The 19,249-nt window shown below is 44.1% G+C and overlaps 1 protein-coding gene across 1 annotated transcript in view; it reads right to left on the bottom strand.

Moving 5' to 3' along the window:
- LOC110498604 (protein kinase C beta type-like) overlaps positions 1 to 19,249 on the bottom strand; it is a gene marked incomplete at its 3' end in the record, with an annotated part of 138,213 nt that overhangs the window by 21,432 nt on the left and 97,532 nt on the right. Inside the window, 1 exon segment of the mRNA XM_036972143.1 lies at positions 18,559 to 18,732. Coding sequence (XP_036828038.1) covers positions 18,559 to 18,732 — 174 coding nt within the window.

Genomic DNA, 19,249 nt, shown 5'->3' with positions numbered 1-19,249 from the left:
GTAGCTCGTTCTGAGTGCAGCAAACTTGAAAAAAAGAAGGCCCAAAATGAAGCCTGCCCCACAATGTCATTTGATTTTGGGTGGCAGTGAGAGAACCGTTAGGGTGAGAAGCACAATTCAACCTCAGGTACGTTCCTGAGGTCCTCCCGATCCGTGCAAGCCTAACCTTGACCGTGTGGCATTAACCCTTAACAGTAAAACAGGGTTTTTTGATCTCACAGAATGCAGTGTCATCTCTCCCCATAGGAATACATTGCCTGCACCCCTAATTTCAACCTGAAGTCTATATGGGTTATGAATGCCGTATGAACCTGTCTTCGGTACCAGTCCATCAAGCCACTATGAGGTCTACCTGTGTTGATTCTGAGCTTCCTGGACCAACCGGAAGTGGTTAAAATGCCCCTAAAAGTGTTTACCCATACCCTGCCTGCAGTTTGATAGACATAGTGCATTCAACCCTGTGTAAATCAGTCAATTCTTAACGTAAGGACTTAAAACTCAGGATTCTGTAACAGCATACCCCAATGAGGATATGTGTTGATTTGTAGCTTCCTGTGCCAACCGGAAGTGCCATAATTGGTGTCTCAGGGGCTGTTTCGAAGGGTTAAAAAAGTCAGATCTGTCCAAAACTTCATACGTGTGATTAGGCAACCCCCATGAACTGTAAATCAGTCATTTTTCCCCAAAAAATTCAAAGGAAAAAAAAATTACACTAAAACACAACTTGGAAGGAGGGACGTATTGGGGTGCGTAGAGACAGACAGTGGCTGCAATAGTTAGCTTTGTTGGAGCTAAAAAAGAACCGTCAGACCTAGAGTTCCGAAACTTTAGAAACCTGTTCTAGACCTCCGGTCGATGGTGCGTGGTGAGTTACGTGGCTCTAGACGGTTCTCGGACCGAGAAACAGCCTCGTACATTTGCAATACCTTCAATTCATTTTGACCATTACGAAAATGACGACGTTTAGAAAAGTCTCAGAGACGCAAGGCTAGGTGCATTGAAACCGGCTCGGCCCATAGAGACAGACCCCAACGTTTCTGTCCGATAGCTCGTTCAAGGACCCCGTAGGAAGGCATGGAAAATAGTGGATTTTCAGCACCAATTAGGGTTTTTCTCGGACACCAAATGACCTATCGAGCCGAAACTCGGGATTCGGGGTCGCCTCACATAGGACTTCACATAATGTCCGAACTGGACCCGCAGCTAGAACGTAACTATGTGTTTTACCTTTTTATTATGTTTTAAACTAAAGGCGCTGTGAATTATGGGACTGCTCTGACATATGTGATAGTTGGCTTCTAAATGAGTAGGAAAAAGTGGGTTTGGTGTCATAATGACATCTAATTGACTGATGGACACTGACTTGCTAGTTGACTTTTGTGCATTTGCAATATGTTTAAACAGAGAGGGACCATCACCAAAATGGCATTCTGAAATCAACACAAAAAATGGCATCACCATAGTCTCCAGACTGTGCTGAGTTCAACGAGCTATCCCGCTTGACCGTAGCTCGCTCGGTGTAAGCGCAACGACCATTAGAAAAGTAGGCCCAAAATGAAGCCTGCCCCACAATGTCATTTGCTTTTGAGTGACAGTGAGAGAACCGTTTAGGTGAGAAGAAAAATTACACCACATGAATGTTCCTAAGGTCCTCCCGATCCGTGCAAGCCTAACCTTGACCGTGTGGCATTAACCCTTAACAGTAAAACAGTGTTTTTTGATCTCACAGATTACAGTGTCATCTCTCCCCATAGGAATACATTGCCTGCACCCCTAATTTCAACCTGAAGTCTATATGGGTTATGAATGCCGTATGAACCTGTTTTCGGTACCAGTCCATCAGGCCACTATGAGGTCTACCTGTGTTGATTCTGAGCTTCCTGGACCAACCGGAAGTGGTTAAAATGCCCCTAAAAGTGTTTACCCATACCCTGCCTGCAGTTTGACAGACATAGTGCATTCAACCCTGTGTAAATCAGTCAGTTCTTAACGTAAGGACTTAAAACTCAGGATTCTGTAACAGCATACCCCAATGAGGATATGTGGTGATTTATAGCTTCCTGTGCCAACCGGAAGTGCCATAACTGGTGTCTCAGGGGCTGTTTCGAGGGGTTAAAAAAGTCTGATCTTTCCAAAACTTCATATGTGTGATTAGGCAACCCCCATGAACTGTAAATCAGTCATTTTTCCCCAAAAAAATCAAAGGAAAAAAAAATCACACTAAAACACAAGTTGGATGGAGGGACGTATTGGGGTGCGTAGAGACAGGCAGTGGCTGCAATAGTTAGCTTTGTTGGAGCTAAAAAAGAACCGTCAGACCTAGAGTTCCGAAACTTTAGAAACCTGTTCTAGACCTCCGGTCGATGGTGCGTGGTGAGTTACGTGGCTCTAGACGGTTCTCGGACCGAGAAACAGCTTCGTACATTTGCAATACCTTCAATTAATTTTGACCATCACAAAAATGACGACGTTTAGAAAAGTCTCAGAGACGCAAGGCTAGGTGCATTGAAACCGGCTCGGCCCATAGAGACGGACCCCAACGTTTCTGTCCGATAGCTCGTTCAAGGACCCCGTAGCAAGGCATAGTGGATTTTCAGCACCAATTAGGGTTTTTCTCGGACACCAAATGACCTATCGAGCCGAAACTCGGGATTCGGGGTCGCCTCACATAGGACTTCACATAATGTCCGAACTGGACCCGCAGCTAGAACGTAACTATGTGTTTTACCTTTTTATTATGTTTTAAACTGAAGGCGCTGTGAATTATGGGCCTGCTCTGACATATGTGATAGTTGGCTTCTAAATGAGTAGGAAAAAGTGGGTTTGGTGTCAATTGATATCCGTTTGGTGTCATAATGACATCTAATTGACTGATGGACACTGACTTGCTAGGTGACTTTTGTGCATTTGCAATATGTTTAAACGGAGAGGGACCATCACCAAAATGTCATTCTGAAATCAACACAAAAAATGACATCCCCATAGTCTCCAGACTATGACGAGTTCAACGAGACGCCCCGCTTGACCGTAGCTCGTTCTGAGTGCAGCAAACTTGAAAAAAAGAAGGCCCAAAATGAAGCCTGCCCCACAATGTCATTTGATTTTGGGTGGCAGTGAGAGAACCGTTTAGGTGAGAAGCACAATTCAACCTCAGGTACGTTCCTGAGGTCCTCCCGATCCGTGCAAGCCTAACCTTGACCGTGTGGCATTAACCCTTCACAGTAAAACAGGGTTTTTTGATCTCACAGAATGCAGTGTCATCTCTCCCCATAGGAATACATTGCCTGCACCCCTAATTTCAACCTGAAGTCTATATGGGTTATGAATGCCGTATGAACCTGTCTTCGGTACCAGTCCATCAGGCCACTATGAGGTCTACCTGTGTTGATTCTGAGCTTCCTGGACCAACCGGAAGTGGTTAAAATGCCCCTAAAAGTGTTTACCCATACCCTGCCTGCAGTTTGATAGACATAGTGCATTCAACCCTGTGTAAATCAGTCAATTCTTAACGTAAGGACTTAAAACTCAGGATTCTGTAACAGCATACCCCAATGAGGATATGTGTTGATTTGTAGCTTCCTGTGCCAACCGGAAGTGCCATAATTGGTGTCTCAGGGGCTGTTTCGAAGGGTTAAAAAAGTCAGATCTGTCCAAAACTTCATACGTGTGATTAGGCAACCCCCATGAACTGTAAATCAGTCATTTTTCCCAAAAAATTCAAAGGAAAAAAAAATTACACTAAAACACAACTTGGAAGGAGGGACGTATTGGGGTGCGTAGAGACAGACAGTGGCTGCAATAGTTAGCTTTGTTGGAGCTAAAAAAGAACCGTCAGACCTAGAGTTCCGAAACTTTAGAAACCTGTTCTAGACCTCCGGTCGATGGTGCGTGGTGAGTTACGTGGCTCTAGACGGTTCTCGGACCGAGAAACAGCTTCGTACATTTGCAATACCTTCAATTAATTTTGACCATCACAAAAATGACGACGTTTAGAAAAGTCTCAGAGACGCAAGGCTAGGTGCATTGAAACCGGCTCGGCCCATAGAGACGGACCCCAACGTTTCTGTCCGATAGCTCGTTCAAGGACCCCGTAGCAAGGCATAGTGGATTTTCAGCACCAATTAGGGTTTTTCTCGGACACCAAATGACCTATCGAGCCGAAACTCGGGATTCGGGGTCGCCTCACATAGGACTTCACATAATGTCCGAACTGGACCCGCAGCTAGAACGTAACTATGTGTTTTACCTTTTTATTATGTTTTAAACTGAAGGCGCTGTGAATTATGGGCCTGCTCTGACATATGTGATAGTTGGCTTCTAAATGAGTAGGAAAAAGTGGGTTTGGTGTCAATTGATATCCGTTTGGTGTCATAATGACATCTAATTGACTGATGGACACTGACTTGCTAGGTGACTTTTGTGCATTTGCAATATGTTTAAACGGAGAGGGACCATCACCAAAATGTCATTCTGAAATCAACACAAAAAATGACATCCCCATAGTCTCCAGACTATGACGAGTTCAACGAGACGCCCCGCTTGACCGTAGCTCGTTCTGAGTGCAGCAAACTTGAAAAAAAGAAGGCCCAAAATGAAGCCTGCCCCACAATGTCATTTGATTTTGGGTGGCAGTGAGAGAACCGTTTAGGTGAGAAGCACAATTCAACCTCAGGTACGTTCCTGAGGTCCTCCCGATCCGTGCAAGCCTAACCTTGACCGTGTGGCATTAACCCTTCACAGTAAAACAGGGTTTTTTGATCTCACAGAATGCAGTGTCATCTCTCCCCATAGGAATACATTGCCTGCACCCCTAATTTCAACCTGAAGTCTATATGGGTTATGAATGCCGTATGAACCTGTCTTCGGTACCAGTCCATCAGGCCACTATGAGGTCTACCTGTGTTGATTCTGAGCTTCCTGGACCAACCGGAAGTGGTTAAAATGCCCCTAAAAGTGTTTACCCATACCCTGCCTGCAGTTTGATAGACATAGTGCATTCAACCCTGTGTAAATCAGTCAATTCTTAACGTAAGGACTTAAAACTCAGGATTCTGTAACAGCATACCCCAATGAGGATATGTGTTGATTTGTAGCTTCCTGTGCCAACCGGAAGTGCCATAATTGGTGTCTCAGGGGCTGTTTCGAAGGGTTAAAAAAGTCAGATCTGTCCAAAACTTCATACGTGTGATTAGGCAACCCCCATGAACTGTAAATCAGTCATTTTTCCCAAAAAATTCAAAGGAAAAAAAAATTACACTAAAACACAACTTGGAAGGAGGGACGTATTGGGGTGCGTAGAGACAGACAGTGGCTGCAATAGTTAGCTTTGTTGGAGCTAAAAAAGAACCGTCAGACCTAGAGTTCCGAAACTTTAGAAACCTGTTCTAGACCTCCGGTCGATGGTGCGTGGTGAGTTACGTGGCTCTAGACGGTTCTCGGACCGAGAAACAGCCTCGTACATTTGCAATACCTTCAATTCATTTTGACCATTACGAAAATGACGACGTTTAGAAAAGTCTCAGAGACGCAAGGCTAGGTGCATTGAAACCGTCTCGGCCCATAGAGACAGACCCCAACGTTTCTGTCCGATAGCTCGTTCAAGGACCCCGTAGGAAGGCATGGAAAATAGTGGATTTTCAGCACCAATTAGGGTTTTTCTCGGACACCAAATGACCTATCGAGCCGAAACTCGGGATTCGGGGTCGCCTCACATAGGACTTCACATAATGTCCGAACTGGACCCGCAGCTAGAACGTAACTATGTGTTTTACCTTTTTATTATGTTTTAAACTGAAGGCGCTGTGAATTATGGGCCTGCTCTGACATATGTGATAGTTGGCTTCTAAATGAGTAGGAAAAAGTGGGTTTGGTGTCATAATGACATCTAATTGACTGATGGACACTGACTTGCTAGTTGACTTTTGTGCATTTGCAATATGTTTAAACAGAGAGGGACCATCACCAAAATGGCATTCTGAAATCAACACAAAAAATGGCATCACCATAGTCTCCAGACTGTGCTGAGTTCAACGAGCTATCCCGCTTGACCGTAGCTCGCTCGGTGTAAGCGCAACGACCATTAGAAAAGTAGGCCCAAAATGAAGCCTGCCCCACAATGTCATTTGCTTTTGAGTGACAGTGAGAGAACCGTTTAGGTGAGAAGAAAAATTACACCACATGAATGTTCCTAAGGTCCTCCCGATCCGTGCAAGCCTAACCTTGACCGTGTGGCATTAACCCTTCACAGTAAAACAGTGTTTTTTGATCTCACAGATTACAGTGTCATCTCTCCCCATAGGAATACATTGCCTGCACCCCTAATTTCAACCTGAAGTCTATATGGGTTATGAATGCCGTATGAACCTGTTTTCGGTACCAGTCCATCAGGCCACTATGAGGTCTACATGTGTTGATTCTGAGCTTCCTGGACCAACCGGAAGTGGTTAAAATGCCCCTAAAAGTGTTTACCCATACCCTGCCTGCAGTTTGACAGACATAGTGCATTCAACCCTGTGTAAATCAGTCAGTTCTTAACGTAAGGACTTAAAACTCAGGATTCTGTAACAGCATACCCCAATGAGGATATGTGGTGATTTATAGCTTCCTGTGCCAACCGGAAGTGCCATAACTGGTGTCTCAGGGGCTGTTTCGAGGGGTTAAAAAAGTCTGATCTTTCCAAAACTTCATATGTGTGATTAGGCAACCCCCATGAACTGTAAATCAGTCATTTTTCCCCAAAAAAATCAAAGGAAAAAAAATCACACTAAAACACAAGTTGGATGGAGGGACGTATTGGGGTGCGTAGAGACAGACAGTGGCTGCAATAGTTAGCTTTGTTGGAGCTAAAAAAGAACCGTCAGACCTAGAGTTCCGAAACTTTAGAAACCTGTTCTAGACCTCCGGTCGATGGTGCGTGGTGAGTTACGTGGCTCTAGACGGTTCTCGGACCGAGAAACAGCTTCGTACATTTGCAATACCTTCAATTAATTTTGACCATCACAAAAATGACGACGTTTAGAAAAGTCTCAGAGACGCAAGGCTAGGTGCATTGAAACCGGCTCGGCCCATAGAGACGGACCCCAACGTTTCTGTCCGATAGCTCGTTCAAGGACCCCGTAGCAAGGCATAGTGGATTTTCAGCACCAATTAGGGTTTTTCTCGGACACCAAATGACCTATCGAGCCGAAACTCGGGATTCGGGGTCGCCTCACATAGGACTTCACATAATGTCCGAACTGGACCCGCAGCTAGAACGTAACTATGTGTTTTACCTTTTTATTATGTTTTAAACTGAAGGCGCTGTGAATTATGGGCCTGCTCTGACATATGTGATAGTTGGCTTCTAAATGAGTAGGAAAAAGTGGGTTTGGTGTCAATTGATATCCGTTTGGTGTCATAATGACATCTAATTGACTGATGGACACTGACTTGCTAGGTGACTTTTGTGCATTTGCAATATGTTTAAACGGAGAGGGACCATCACCAAAATGTCATTCTGAAATCAACACAAAAAATGACATCCCCATAGTCTCCAGACTATGACGAGTTCAACGAGACGCCCCGCTTGACCGTAGCTCGTTCTGAGTGCAGCAAACTTGAAAAAAAGAAGGCCCAAAATGAAGCCTGCCCCACAATGTCATTTGATTTTGGGTGGCAGTGAGAGAACCGTTTAGGTGAGAAGCACAATTCAACCTCAGGTACGTTCCTGAGGTCCTCCCGATCCGTGCAAGCCTAACCTTGACCGTGTGGCATTAACCCTTCACAGTAAAACAGGGTTTTTTGATCTCACAGAATGCAGTGTCATCTCTCCCCATAGGAATACATTGCCTGCACCCCTAATTTCAACCTGAAGTCTATATGGGTTATGAATGCCGTATGAACCTGTCTTCGGTACCAGTCCATCAGGCCACTATGAGGTCTACCTGTGTTGATTCTGAGCTTCCTGGACCAACCGGAAGTGGTTAAAATGCCCCTAAAAGTGTTTACCCATACCCTGCCTGCAGTTTGATAGACATAGTGCATTCAACCCTGTGTAAATCAGTCAATTCTTAACGTAAGGACTTAAAACTCAGGATTCTGTAACAGCATACCCCAATGAGGATATGTGTTGATTTGTAGCTTCCTGTGCCAACCGGAAGTGCCATAATTGGTGTCTCAGGGGCTGTTTCGAAGGGTTAAAAAAGTCAGATCTGTCCAAAACTTCATACGTGTGATTAGGCAACCCCCATGAACTGTAAATCAGTCATTTTTCCCAAAAAATTCAAAGGAAAAAAAAATTACACTAAAACACAACTTGGAAGGAGGGACGTATTGGGGTGCGTAGAGACAGACAGTGGCTGCAATAGTTAGCTTTGTTGGAGCTAAAAAAGAACCGTCAGACCTAGAGTTCCGAAACTTTAGAAACCTGTTCTAGACCTCCGGTCGATGGTGCGTGGTGAGTTACGTGGCTCTAGACGGTTCTCGGACCGAGAAACAGCCTCGTACATTTGCAATACCTTCAATTCATTTTGACCATTACGAAAATGACGACGTTTAGAAAAGTCTCAGAGACGCAAGGCTAGGTGCATTGAAACCGGCTCGGCCCATAGAGACAGACCCCAACGTTTCTGTCCGATAGCTCGTTCAAGGACCCCGTAGGAAGGCATGGAAAATAGTGGATTTTCAGCACCAATTAGGGTTTTTCTCGGACACCAAATGACCTATCGAGCCGAAACTCGGGATTCGGGGTCGCCTCACATAGGACTTCACATAATGTCCGAACTGGACCCGCAGCTAGAACGTAACTATGTGTTTTACCTTTTTATTATGTTTTAAACTGAAGGCGCTGTGAATTATGGGCCTGCTCTGACATATGTGATAGTTGGCTTCTAAATGAGTAGGAAAAAGTGGGTTTGGTGTCATAATGACATCTAATTGACTGATGGACACTGACTTGCTAGTTGACTTTTGTGCATTTGCAATATGTTTAAACAGAGAGGGACCATCACCAAAATGGCATTCTGAAATCAACACAAAAAATGGCATCACCATAGTCTCCAGACTGTGCTGAGTTCAACGAGCTATCCCGCTTGACCGTAGCTCGCTCGGTGTAAGCGCAACGACCATTAGAAAAGTAGGCCCAAAATGAAGCCTGCCCCACAATGTCATTTGCTTTTGAGTGACAGTGAGAGAACCGTTTAGGTGAGAAGAAAAATTACACCACATGAATGTTCCTAAGGTCCTCCCGATCCGTGCAAGCCTAACCTTGACCGTGTGGCATTAACCCTTCACAGTAAAACAGTGTTTTTTGATCTCACAGATTACAGTGTCATCTCTCCCCATAGGAATACATTGCCTGCACCCCTAATTTCAACCTGAAGTCTATATGGGTTATGAATGCCGTATGAACCTGTTTTCGGTACCAGTCCATCAGGCCACTATGAGGTCTACATGTGTTGATTCTGAGCTTCCTGGACCAACCGGAAGTGGTTAAAATGCCCCTAAAAGTGTTTACCCATACCCTGCCTGCAGTTTGACAGACATAGTGCATTCAACCCTGTGTAAATCAGTCAGTTCTTAACGTAAGGACTTAAAACTCAGGATTCTGTAACAGCATACCCCAATGAGGATATGTGGTGATTTATAGCTTCCTGTGCCAACCGGAAGTGCCATAACTGGTGTCTCAGGGGCTGTTTCGAGGGGTTAAAAAAGTCTGATCTTTCCAAAACTTCATATGTGTGATTAGGCAACCCCCATGAACTGTAAATCAGTCATTTTTCCCCAAAAAAATCAAAGGAAAAAAAAATCACACTAAAACACAAGTTGGATGGAGGGACGTATTGGGGTGCGTAGAGACAGGCAGTGGCTGCAATAGTTAGCTTTGTTGGAGCTAAAAAAGAACCGTCAGACCTAGAGTTCCGAAACTTTAGAAACCTGTTCTAGACCTCCGGTCGATGGTGCGTGGTGAGTTACGTGGCTCTAGACGGTTCTCGGACCGAGAAACAGCTTCGTACATTTGCAATACCTTCAATTAATTTTGACCATCACAAAAATGACGACGTTTAGAAAAGTCTCAGAGACGCAAGGCTAGGTGCATTGAAACCGGCTCGGCCCATAGAGACGGACCCCAACGTTTCTGTCCGATAGCTCGTTCAAGGACCCCGTAGCAAGGCATAGTGGATTTTCAGCACCAATTAGGGTTTTTCTCGGACACCAAATGACCTATCGAGCCGAAACTCGGGATTCGGGGTCGCCTCACATAGGACTTCACATAATGTCCGAACTGGACCCGCAGCTAGAACGTAACTATGTGTTTTACCTTTTTATTATGTTTTAAACTGAAGGCGCTGTGAATTATGGGCCTGCTCTGACATATGTGATAGTTGGCTTCTAAATGAGTAGGAAAAAGTGGGTTTGGTGTCAATTGATATCCGTTTGGTGTCATAATGACATCTAATTGACTGATGGACACTGACTTGCTAGGTGACTTTTGTGCATTTGCAATATGTTTAAACGGAGAGGGACCATCACCAAAATGTCATTCTGAAATCAACACAAAAAATGACATCCCCATAGTCTCCAGACTATGACGAGTTCAACGAGACGCCCCGCTTGACCGTAGCTCGTTCTGAGTGCAGCAAACTTGAAAAAAAGAAGGCCCAAAATGAAGCCTGCCCCACAATGTCATTTGATTTTGGGTGGCAGTGAGAGAACCGTTTAGGTGAGAAGCACAATTCAACCTCAGGTACGTTCCTGAGGTCCTCCCGATCCGTGCAAGCCTAACCTTGACCGTGTGGCATTAACCCTTCACAGTAAAACAGGGTTTTTTGATCTCACAGAATGCAGTGTCATCTCTCCCCATAGGAATACATTGCCTGCACCCCTAATTTCAACCTGAAGTCTATATGGGTTATGAATGCCGTATGAACCTGTCTTCGGTACCAGTCCATCAGGCCACTATGAGGTCTACCTGTGTTGATTCTGAGCTTCCTGGACCAACCGGAAGTGGTTAAAATGCCCCTAAAAGTGTTTACCCATACCCTGCCTGCAGTTTGATAGACATAGTGCATTCAACCCTGTGTAAATCAGTCAATTCTTAACGTAAGGACTTAAAACTCAGGATTCTGTAACAGCATACCCCAATGAGGATATGTGTTGATTTGTAGCTTCCTGTGCCAACCGGAAGTGCCATAATTGGTGTCTCAGGGGCTGTTTCGAAGGGTTAAAAAAGTCAGATCTGTCCAAAACTTCATACGTGTGATTAGGCAACCCCCATGAACTGTAAATCAGTCATTTTTCCCAAAAAATTCAAAGGAAAAAAAAATTACACTAAAACACAACTTGGAAGGAGGGACGTATTGGGGTGCGTAGAGACAGACAGTGGCTGCAATAGTTAGCTTTGTTGGAGCTAAAAAAGAACCGTCAGACCTAGAGTTCCGAAACTTTAGAAACCTGTTCTAGACCTCCGGTCGATGGTGCGTGGTGAGTTACGTGGCTCTAGACGGTTCTCGGACCGAGAAACAGCCTCGTACATTTGCAATACCTTCAATTCATTTTGACCATTACGAAAATGACGACGTTTAGAAAAGTCTCAGAGACGCAAGGCTAGGTGCATTGAAACCGGCTCGGCCCATAGAGACAGACCCCAACGTTTCTGTCCGATAGCTCGTTCAAGGACCCCGTAGGAAGGCATGGAAAATAGTGGATTTTCAGCACCAATTAGGGTTTTTCTCGGACACCAAATGACCTATCGAGCCGAAACTCGGGATTCGGGGTCGCCTCACATAGGACTTCACATAATGTCCGAACTGGACCCGCAGCTAGAACGTAACTATGTGTTTTACCTTTTTATTATGTTTTAAACTGAAGGCGCTGTGAATTATGGGCCTGCTCTGACATATGTGATAGTTGGCTTCTAAATGAGTAGGAAAAAGTGGGTTTGGTGTCATAATGACATCTAATTGACTGATGGACACTGACTTGCTAGTTGACTTTTGTGCATTTGCAATATGTTTAAACAGAGAGGGACCATCACCAAAATGGCATTCTGAAATCAACACAAAAAATGGCATCACCATAGTCTCCAGACTGTGCTGAGTTCAACGAGCTATCCCGCTTGACCGTAGCTCGCTCGGTGTAAGCGCAACGACCATTAGAAAAGTAGGCCCAAAATGAAGCCTGCCCCACAATGTCATTTGCTTTTGAGTGACAGTGAGAGAACCGTTTAGGTGAGAAGAAAAATTACACCACATGAATGTTCCTAAGGTCCTCCCGATCCGTGCAAGCCTAACCTTGACCGTGTGGCATTAACCCTTCACAGTAAAACAGTGTTTTTTGATCTCACAGATTACAGTGTCATCTCTCCCCATAGGAATACATTGCCTGCACCCCTAATTTCAACCTGAAGTCTATATGGGTTATGAATGCCGTATGAACCTGTTTTCGGTACCAGTCCATCAGGCCACTATGAGGTCTACATGTGTTGATTCTGAGCTTCCTGGACCAACCGGAAGTGGTTAAAATGCCCCTAAAAGTGTTTACCCATACCCTGCCTGCAGTTTGACAGACATAGTGCATTCAACCCTGTGTAAATCAGTCAGTTCTTAACGTAAGGACTTAAAACTCAGGATTCTGTAACAGCATACCCCAATGAGGATATGTGGTGATTTATAGCTTCCTGTGCCAACCGGAAGTGCCATAACTGGTGTCTCAGGGGCTGTTTCGAGGGGTTAAAAAAGTCTGATCTTTCCAAAACTTCATATGTGTGATTAGGCAACCCCCATGAACTGTAAATCAGTCATTTTTCCCCAAAAAAATCAAAGGAAAAAAAATCACACTAAAACACAAGTTGGATGGAGGGACGTATTGGGGTGCGTAGAGACAGACAGTGGCTGCAATAGTTAGCTTTGTTGGAGCTAAAAAAGAACCGTCAGACCTAGAGTTCCGAAACTTTAGAAACCTGTTCTAGACCTCCGGTCGATGGTGCGTGGTGAGTTACGTGGCTCTAGACGGTTCTCGGACCGAGAAACAGCTTCGTACATTTGCAATACCTTCAATTAATTTTGACCATCACAAAAATGACGACGTTTAGAAAAGTCTCAGAGACGCAAGGCTAGGTGCATTGAAACCGGCTCGGCCCATAGAGACGGACCCCAACGTTTCTGTCCGATAGCTCGTTCAAGGACCCCGTAGCAAGGCATAGTGGATTTTCAGCACCAATTAGGGTTTTTCTCGGACACCAAATGACCTATCGAGCCGAAACTCGGGATTCGGGGTCGCCTCACATAGGACTTCACATAATGTCCGAACTGGACCCGCAGCTAGAACGTAACTATGTGTTTTACCTTTTTATTATGTTTTAAACTGAAGGCGCTGTGAATTATGGGCCTGCTCTGACATATGTGATAGTTGGCTTCTAAATGAGTAGGAAAAAGTGGGTTTGGTGTCAATTGATATCCGTTTGGTGTCATAATGACATCTAATTGACTGATGGACACTGACTTGCTAGGTGACTTTTGTGCATTTGCAATATGTTTAAACGGAGAGGGACCATCACCAAAATGTCATTCTGAAATCAACACAAAAAATGACATCCCCATAGTCTCCAGACTATGACGAGTTCAACGAGACGCCCCGCTTGACCGTAGCTCGTTCTGAGTGCAGCAAACTTGAAAAAAAGAAGGCCCAAAATGAAGCCTGCCCCACAATGTCATTTGATTTTGGGTGGCAGTGAGAGAACCGTTTAGGTGAGAAGCACAATTCAACCTCAGGTACGTTCCTGAGGTCCTCCCGATCCGTGCAAGCCTAACCTTGACCGTGTGGCATTAACCCTTCACAGTAAAACAGGGTTTTTTGATCTCACAGAATGCAGTGTCATCTCTCCCCATAGGAATACATTGCCTGCACCCCTAATTTCAACCTGAAGTCTATATGGGTTATGAATGCCGTATGAACCTGTCTTCGGTACCAGTCCATCAGGCCACTATGAGGTCTACCTGTGTTGATTCTGAGCTTCCTGGACCAACCGGAAGTGGTTAAAATGCCCCTAAAAGTGTTTACCCATACCCTGCCTGCAGTTTGATAGACATAGTGCATTCAACCCTGTGTAAATCAGTCAATTCTTAACGTAAGGACTTAAAACTCAGGATTCTGTAACAGCATACCCCAATGAGGATATGTGTTGATTTGTAGCTTCCTGTGCCAACCGGAAGTGCCATAATTGGTGTCTCAGGGGCTGTTTCGAAGGGTTAAAAAAGTCAGATCTGTCCAAAACTTCATACGTGTGATTAGGCAACCCCCATGAACTGTAAATCAGTCATTTTTCCCAAAAAATTCAAAGGAAAAAAAAATTACACTAAAACACAACTTGGAAGGAGGGACGTATTGGGGTGCGTAGAGACAGACAGTGGCTGCAATAGTTAGCTTTGTTGGAGCTAAAAAAGAACCGTCAGACCTAGAGTTCCGAAACTTTAGAAACCTGTTCTAGACCTCCGGTCGATGGTGCGTGGTGAGTTACGTGGCTCTAGACGGTTCTCGGACCGAGAAACAGCCTCGTACATTTGCAATACCTTCAATTCATTTTGACCATTACGAAAATGACGACGTTTAGAAAAGTCTCAGAGACGCAAGGCTAGGTGCATTGAAACCGGCTCGGCCCATAGAGACAGACCCCAACGTTTCTGTCCGATAGCTCGTTCAAGGACCCCGTAGGAAGGCATGGAAAATAGTGGATTTTCAGCACCAATTAGGGTTTTTCTCGGACACCAAATGACCTATCGAGCCGAAACTCGGGATTCGGGGTCGCCTCACATAGGACTTCACATAATGTCCGAACTGGACCCGCAGCTAGAACGTAACTATGTGTTTTACCTTTTTATTATGTTTTAAACTGAAGGCGCTGTGAATTATGGGCCTGCTCTGACATATGTGATAGTTGGCTTCTAAATGAGTAGGAAAAAGTGGGTTTGGTGTCATAATGACATCTAATTGACTGATGGACACTGACTTGCTAGTTGACTTTTGTGCATTTGCAATATGTTTAAACAGAGAGGGACCATCACCAAAATGGCATTCTGAAATCAACACAAAAAATGGCATCACCATAGTCTCCAGACTGTGCTGAGTTCAACGAGCTATCCCGCTTGACCGTAGCTCGCTCGGTGTAAGCGCAACGACCATTAGAAAAGTAGGCCCAAAATGAAGCCTGCCCCACAATGTCATTTGCTTTTGAGTGACAGTGAGAGAACCGTTTAGGTGAGAAGAAAAATTACACCACATGAATGTTCCTAAGGTCCTCCCGATCCGTGCAAGCCTAACCTTGACCGTGTGGCATTAACCCTTCACAGTAAAACAGTGTTTTTTGATCTCACAGATTACAGTGTCATCTCTCCCCATAGGAATACATTGCCTGCACCCCTAATTTCAACCTGAAGTCTATATGGGTTATGAATGCCGTATGAACCTGTTTTCGGTACCAGTCCATCAGGCCACTATGAGGTCTACATGTGTTGATTCTGAGCTTCCTGGACCAACCGGAAGTGGTTAAAATGCCCCTAAAAGTGTTTACCCATACCCTGCCTGCAGTTTGACAGACATAGTGCATTCAACCCTGTGTAAATCAGTCAGTTCTTAACGTAAGGACTTAAAACTCAGGATTCTGTAACAGCATACCCCAATGAGGATATGTGGTGATTTATAGCTTCCTGTGCCAACCGGAAGTGCCATAACTGGTGTCTCAGGGGCTGTTTCGAGGGGTTAAAAAAGTCTGATCTTTCCAAAACTTCATATGTGTGATTAGGCAACCCCCATGAACTGTAAATCAGTCATTTTTCCCCAAAAAAATCAAAGGAAAAAAAATCACACTAAAACACAAGTTGGATGGAGGGACGTATTGGGGTGCGTAGAGACAGACAGTGGCTGCAATAGTTAGCTTTGTTGGAGCTAAAAAAGAACCGTCAGACCTAGAGTTCCGAAACTTTAGAAACCTGTTCTAGACCTCCGGTCGATGGTGCGTGGTGAGTTACGTGGCTCTAGACGGTTCTCGGACCGAGAAACAGCTTCGTACATTTGCAATACCTTCAATTAATTTTGACCATCACAAAAATGACGACGTTTAGAAAAGTCTCAGAGACGCAAGGCTAGGTGCATTGAAACCGGCTCGGCCCATAGAGACGGACCCCAACGTTTCTGTCCGATAGCTCGTTCAAGGACCCCGTAGGAAGGCATGGAAAATAGTGGATTTTCAGCACCAATTAGGGTTTTTCTCGGACACCAAATGACCTATCGAGCCGAATCTTGGGATTCGGGGTCGCCTCAGCTAGGCCAACACATAACATAAGAAATGGACCCGCAGCTAGAACGTAACTATGTGTTTTATGGTTTTTTTATGGTTTGAACCGAAGGCGTTGTGAATTTTGGGCCAGCTCTGAAGTATGTAATAGTTGGCTACTAAACGAGTTGGAAAAAGTGGGTTTGGTGTCAGTTTGTATCAGTTTGGTGTCAGAATGATATCTAATTGACTGATGGACTCTTGTACATTTGCAATATGTTTAAACAGTGAGGTACCATCACCAAAAGCGACATTCTGAAATCTACCCTAACGAGCGATTGAGATGAACCAGAATCACTGCAAAGCCATCCCGAGTTCATCGGGCCAGTCAATTTCACATTCCTGCAGGATTTTTATAGCATGACAAATTCGTGATGGTACCTGCCCATTGAAACATATTGCAAATGCACAGTGACTTTGAAAAAGTAAGGAAACATAAACAAAAAAAATCAATTTTTTTTATTTTTGGGTGACCAGTTGCACGTGCATTTGCAATATGATTCTATAGTGAAAAAACATCACCAAAAGCGACATTCTGAAATCTACCCAAACGAGTCATTGAGATGACCCAGAATCACTGCAAAGCCATCCCGAGTTCATCGGGCTAGTCAATTTCACATTCCTGCAGGATTTTTATAGCATGACCAATTCGTGATGGTACCTGCCCATTAAAACATATTGCAAATGCACAGTGACTTTGAAAAAGTAAGGAAACATAAACCATTTTTTTTTTATTTTAGGTGACCAGTTGCACGTGCATTTGCAATATGATTCTATAGTGAAAAAACATATTGCAAATGCACAGTGACTTTGAAAAAGTAAGGAAACATAAACAACATTTTTTTATTTTTAGGTGACCAGTTGCACGTGATGGTACCTGCCCATTGAAACATATTGCAAATGCACAGTGACTTTGAAAAAGTAAGGAAACATAAACAAATGGACATAATGAAATCATCATTTTTTTTTCCCGGTTACCAGTTGCACGCGCATTTGCAATATGATTCTATAGTGAAAAAACATCACCAAATGGACATGATGAAATCAACACAACGAGTGATGGAAATGAACAACTATCACTGCCCGGCCGTCCCGAGTTCATCAGTTCAGTCAATTTTGGCCCCAAAAAAAATTGACTTTGGACTTTGACTTTTGACTTCCTATGAAATCATATTGCAAATGGACAAATCATGTTCCTTATGCACAAGTAAAAAAAAAAAAATTATGATAATAACATTTTACAAAAGTATATTCATACACTTCTTACACATGATTAATTGTCTTAAAATCGAAACAATTTCGAAAAACGGTCCAGAAAGCACTTTTTTTAGTTTTTAAAGTTTAAAAAAAAAATCAAATTTTCGACTTTTGACTTTCTATGAAATCATATTCCAAATGTACAAAACATATGCCTTATGCGCATGTAATTAAAAAAAAAAAAAATATGATAAAAAAATTGGACAAAAGTATATTCATACAGCTCTTACACATGTGTAATTGACCAAAAAAATCGAAAGAATTTCGAAAAAAGGCCCAGAAAGCACTTTTTTAAGGGGTGAAAAGTTTTTGAAAAAAATATCCTTTTTTCAAAAATTTTCTTTTGGATGTTGACTTGGGTTACATTTCCAATATGAAAAACCCCGGTGGAGCGCACTCGCCCCCTGTTGGATTTTTGAGGTGTTACAATTGGCAATTGCCATATGGCATTTGCCATATACTTTACACGAATCAACGCCGCTTTGGGTGGTATTGGACATCGTGTATATGGTTTGTCCAATGCCAATATGTTGCCATTCATTTTTGTCCAATTCAGGGGGGTATTCCCTTACACATCAAGTCATCACAGACTGACTAAGTCACATCACCAACACATCAAGTCATCACAGACTGACTAAGTCACATCACCAACACATCAAGTCATCACAGACTGACTCAATCACATCAAGTCATCACAGACTGACTCAGTCACAACACCAACACATCAGAGACTGACTCAGTCACATCACCAACACATCAAGTCATCACAGACTGACTCAGTCACATCACCAACACATCAAGTCATCACAGACTGACTCAGTCACATCACCAACACATCAAGTCATCACAGACTGACTCAGTCACATCACCAACACATCAAGTCATCACCTACTGACTCAGTCACATCACCAACACATCAAGTCATCACAGACTGACTCAGTCACATCACCAACACATCAAGTCATCACAGTGTGTGTGTGTGTGTGTGTGTTTACCATGGTCTGGAAGCAGGAGTGGAGCTGTGTGAGGAAGGGAGGTTTCCCGGACAGGGCCAGGACCCTCTTCTCCACCATGGTGCACTCCACATCATCATCCTGAATCACCACGTCCTTCTTCAGGATCTTTACGGCGTACAGCTCCTCTCTGTCCTTATGTTCTGCTAGCATCACCTAGAGAGAGAGGAGGGAGACATCTTTACGGCGTACAGCTCCTCTCTGTCCTTATGTTCTGCTAGCATCACCTAGAGAGAGAGGAGGGAGACATCTTTAGAGAGGGAGGAGGGAGACATCTTTACGGCGTACAGCTCCTCTCTGTCCTTATGTTCTGCTAGCATCACCTAGAGAGAGAGGAGGGAGACATCTTTACGGCGTACAGCTCCTCTCTGTTCTTATGTTCTGCTAGCATCACCTAGAGAGAGAGAGGAGGGAGACATCTTTACAGCTTACAGCTCCTCTCTGTCCTTATGTTCTGCTAGCATCACCTAGAGAGAGAGAGGAGGGAGACATCTTTACGGTGTACAGCTCCTCTCTGTCCTTATGTTCTGCTAGCATCACCTAGAGAGAGAGGAGGGAGACATCTTTAGAGAGGGAGGAGGGAGACATCTTTAGAGAGGGAGGAGGGAGACATCTTTACAGCTTACAGCTCCTCTCTGTCCTTATGTTCTGCTAGCATTACCTAGAGAGAGAG

This window comes from Oncorhynchus mykiss, unplaced genomic scaffold, assembly GCF_013265735.2.
Source record: "Oncorhynchus mykiss isolate Arlee unplaced genomic scaffold, USDA_OmykA_1.1 un_scaffold_120, whole genome shotgun sequence".
NCBI classification, from domain to species: domain Eukaryota; kingdom Metazoa; phylum Chordata; class Actinopteri; order Salmoniformes; family Salmonidae; genus Oncorhynchus; species Oncorhynchus mykiss.
Note: the sequence above shows the minus strand (reverse complement) of the source record. Positions and strands in the feature narration are given on the sequence as shown.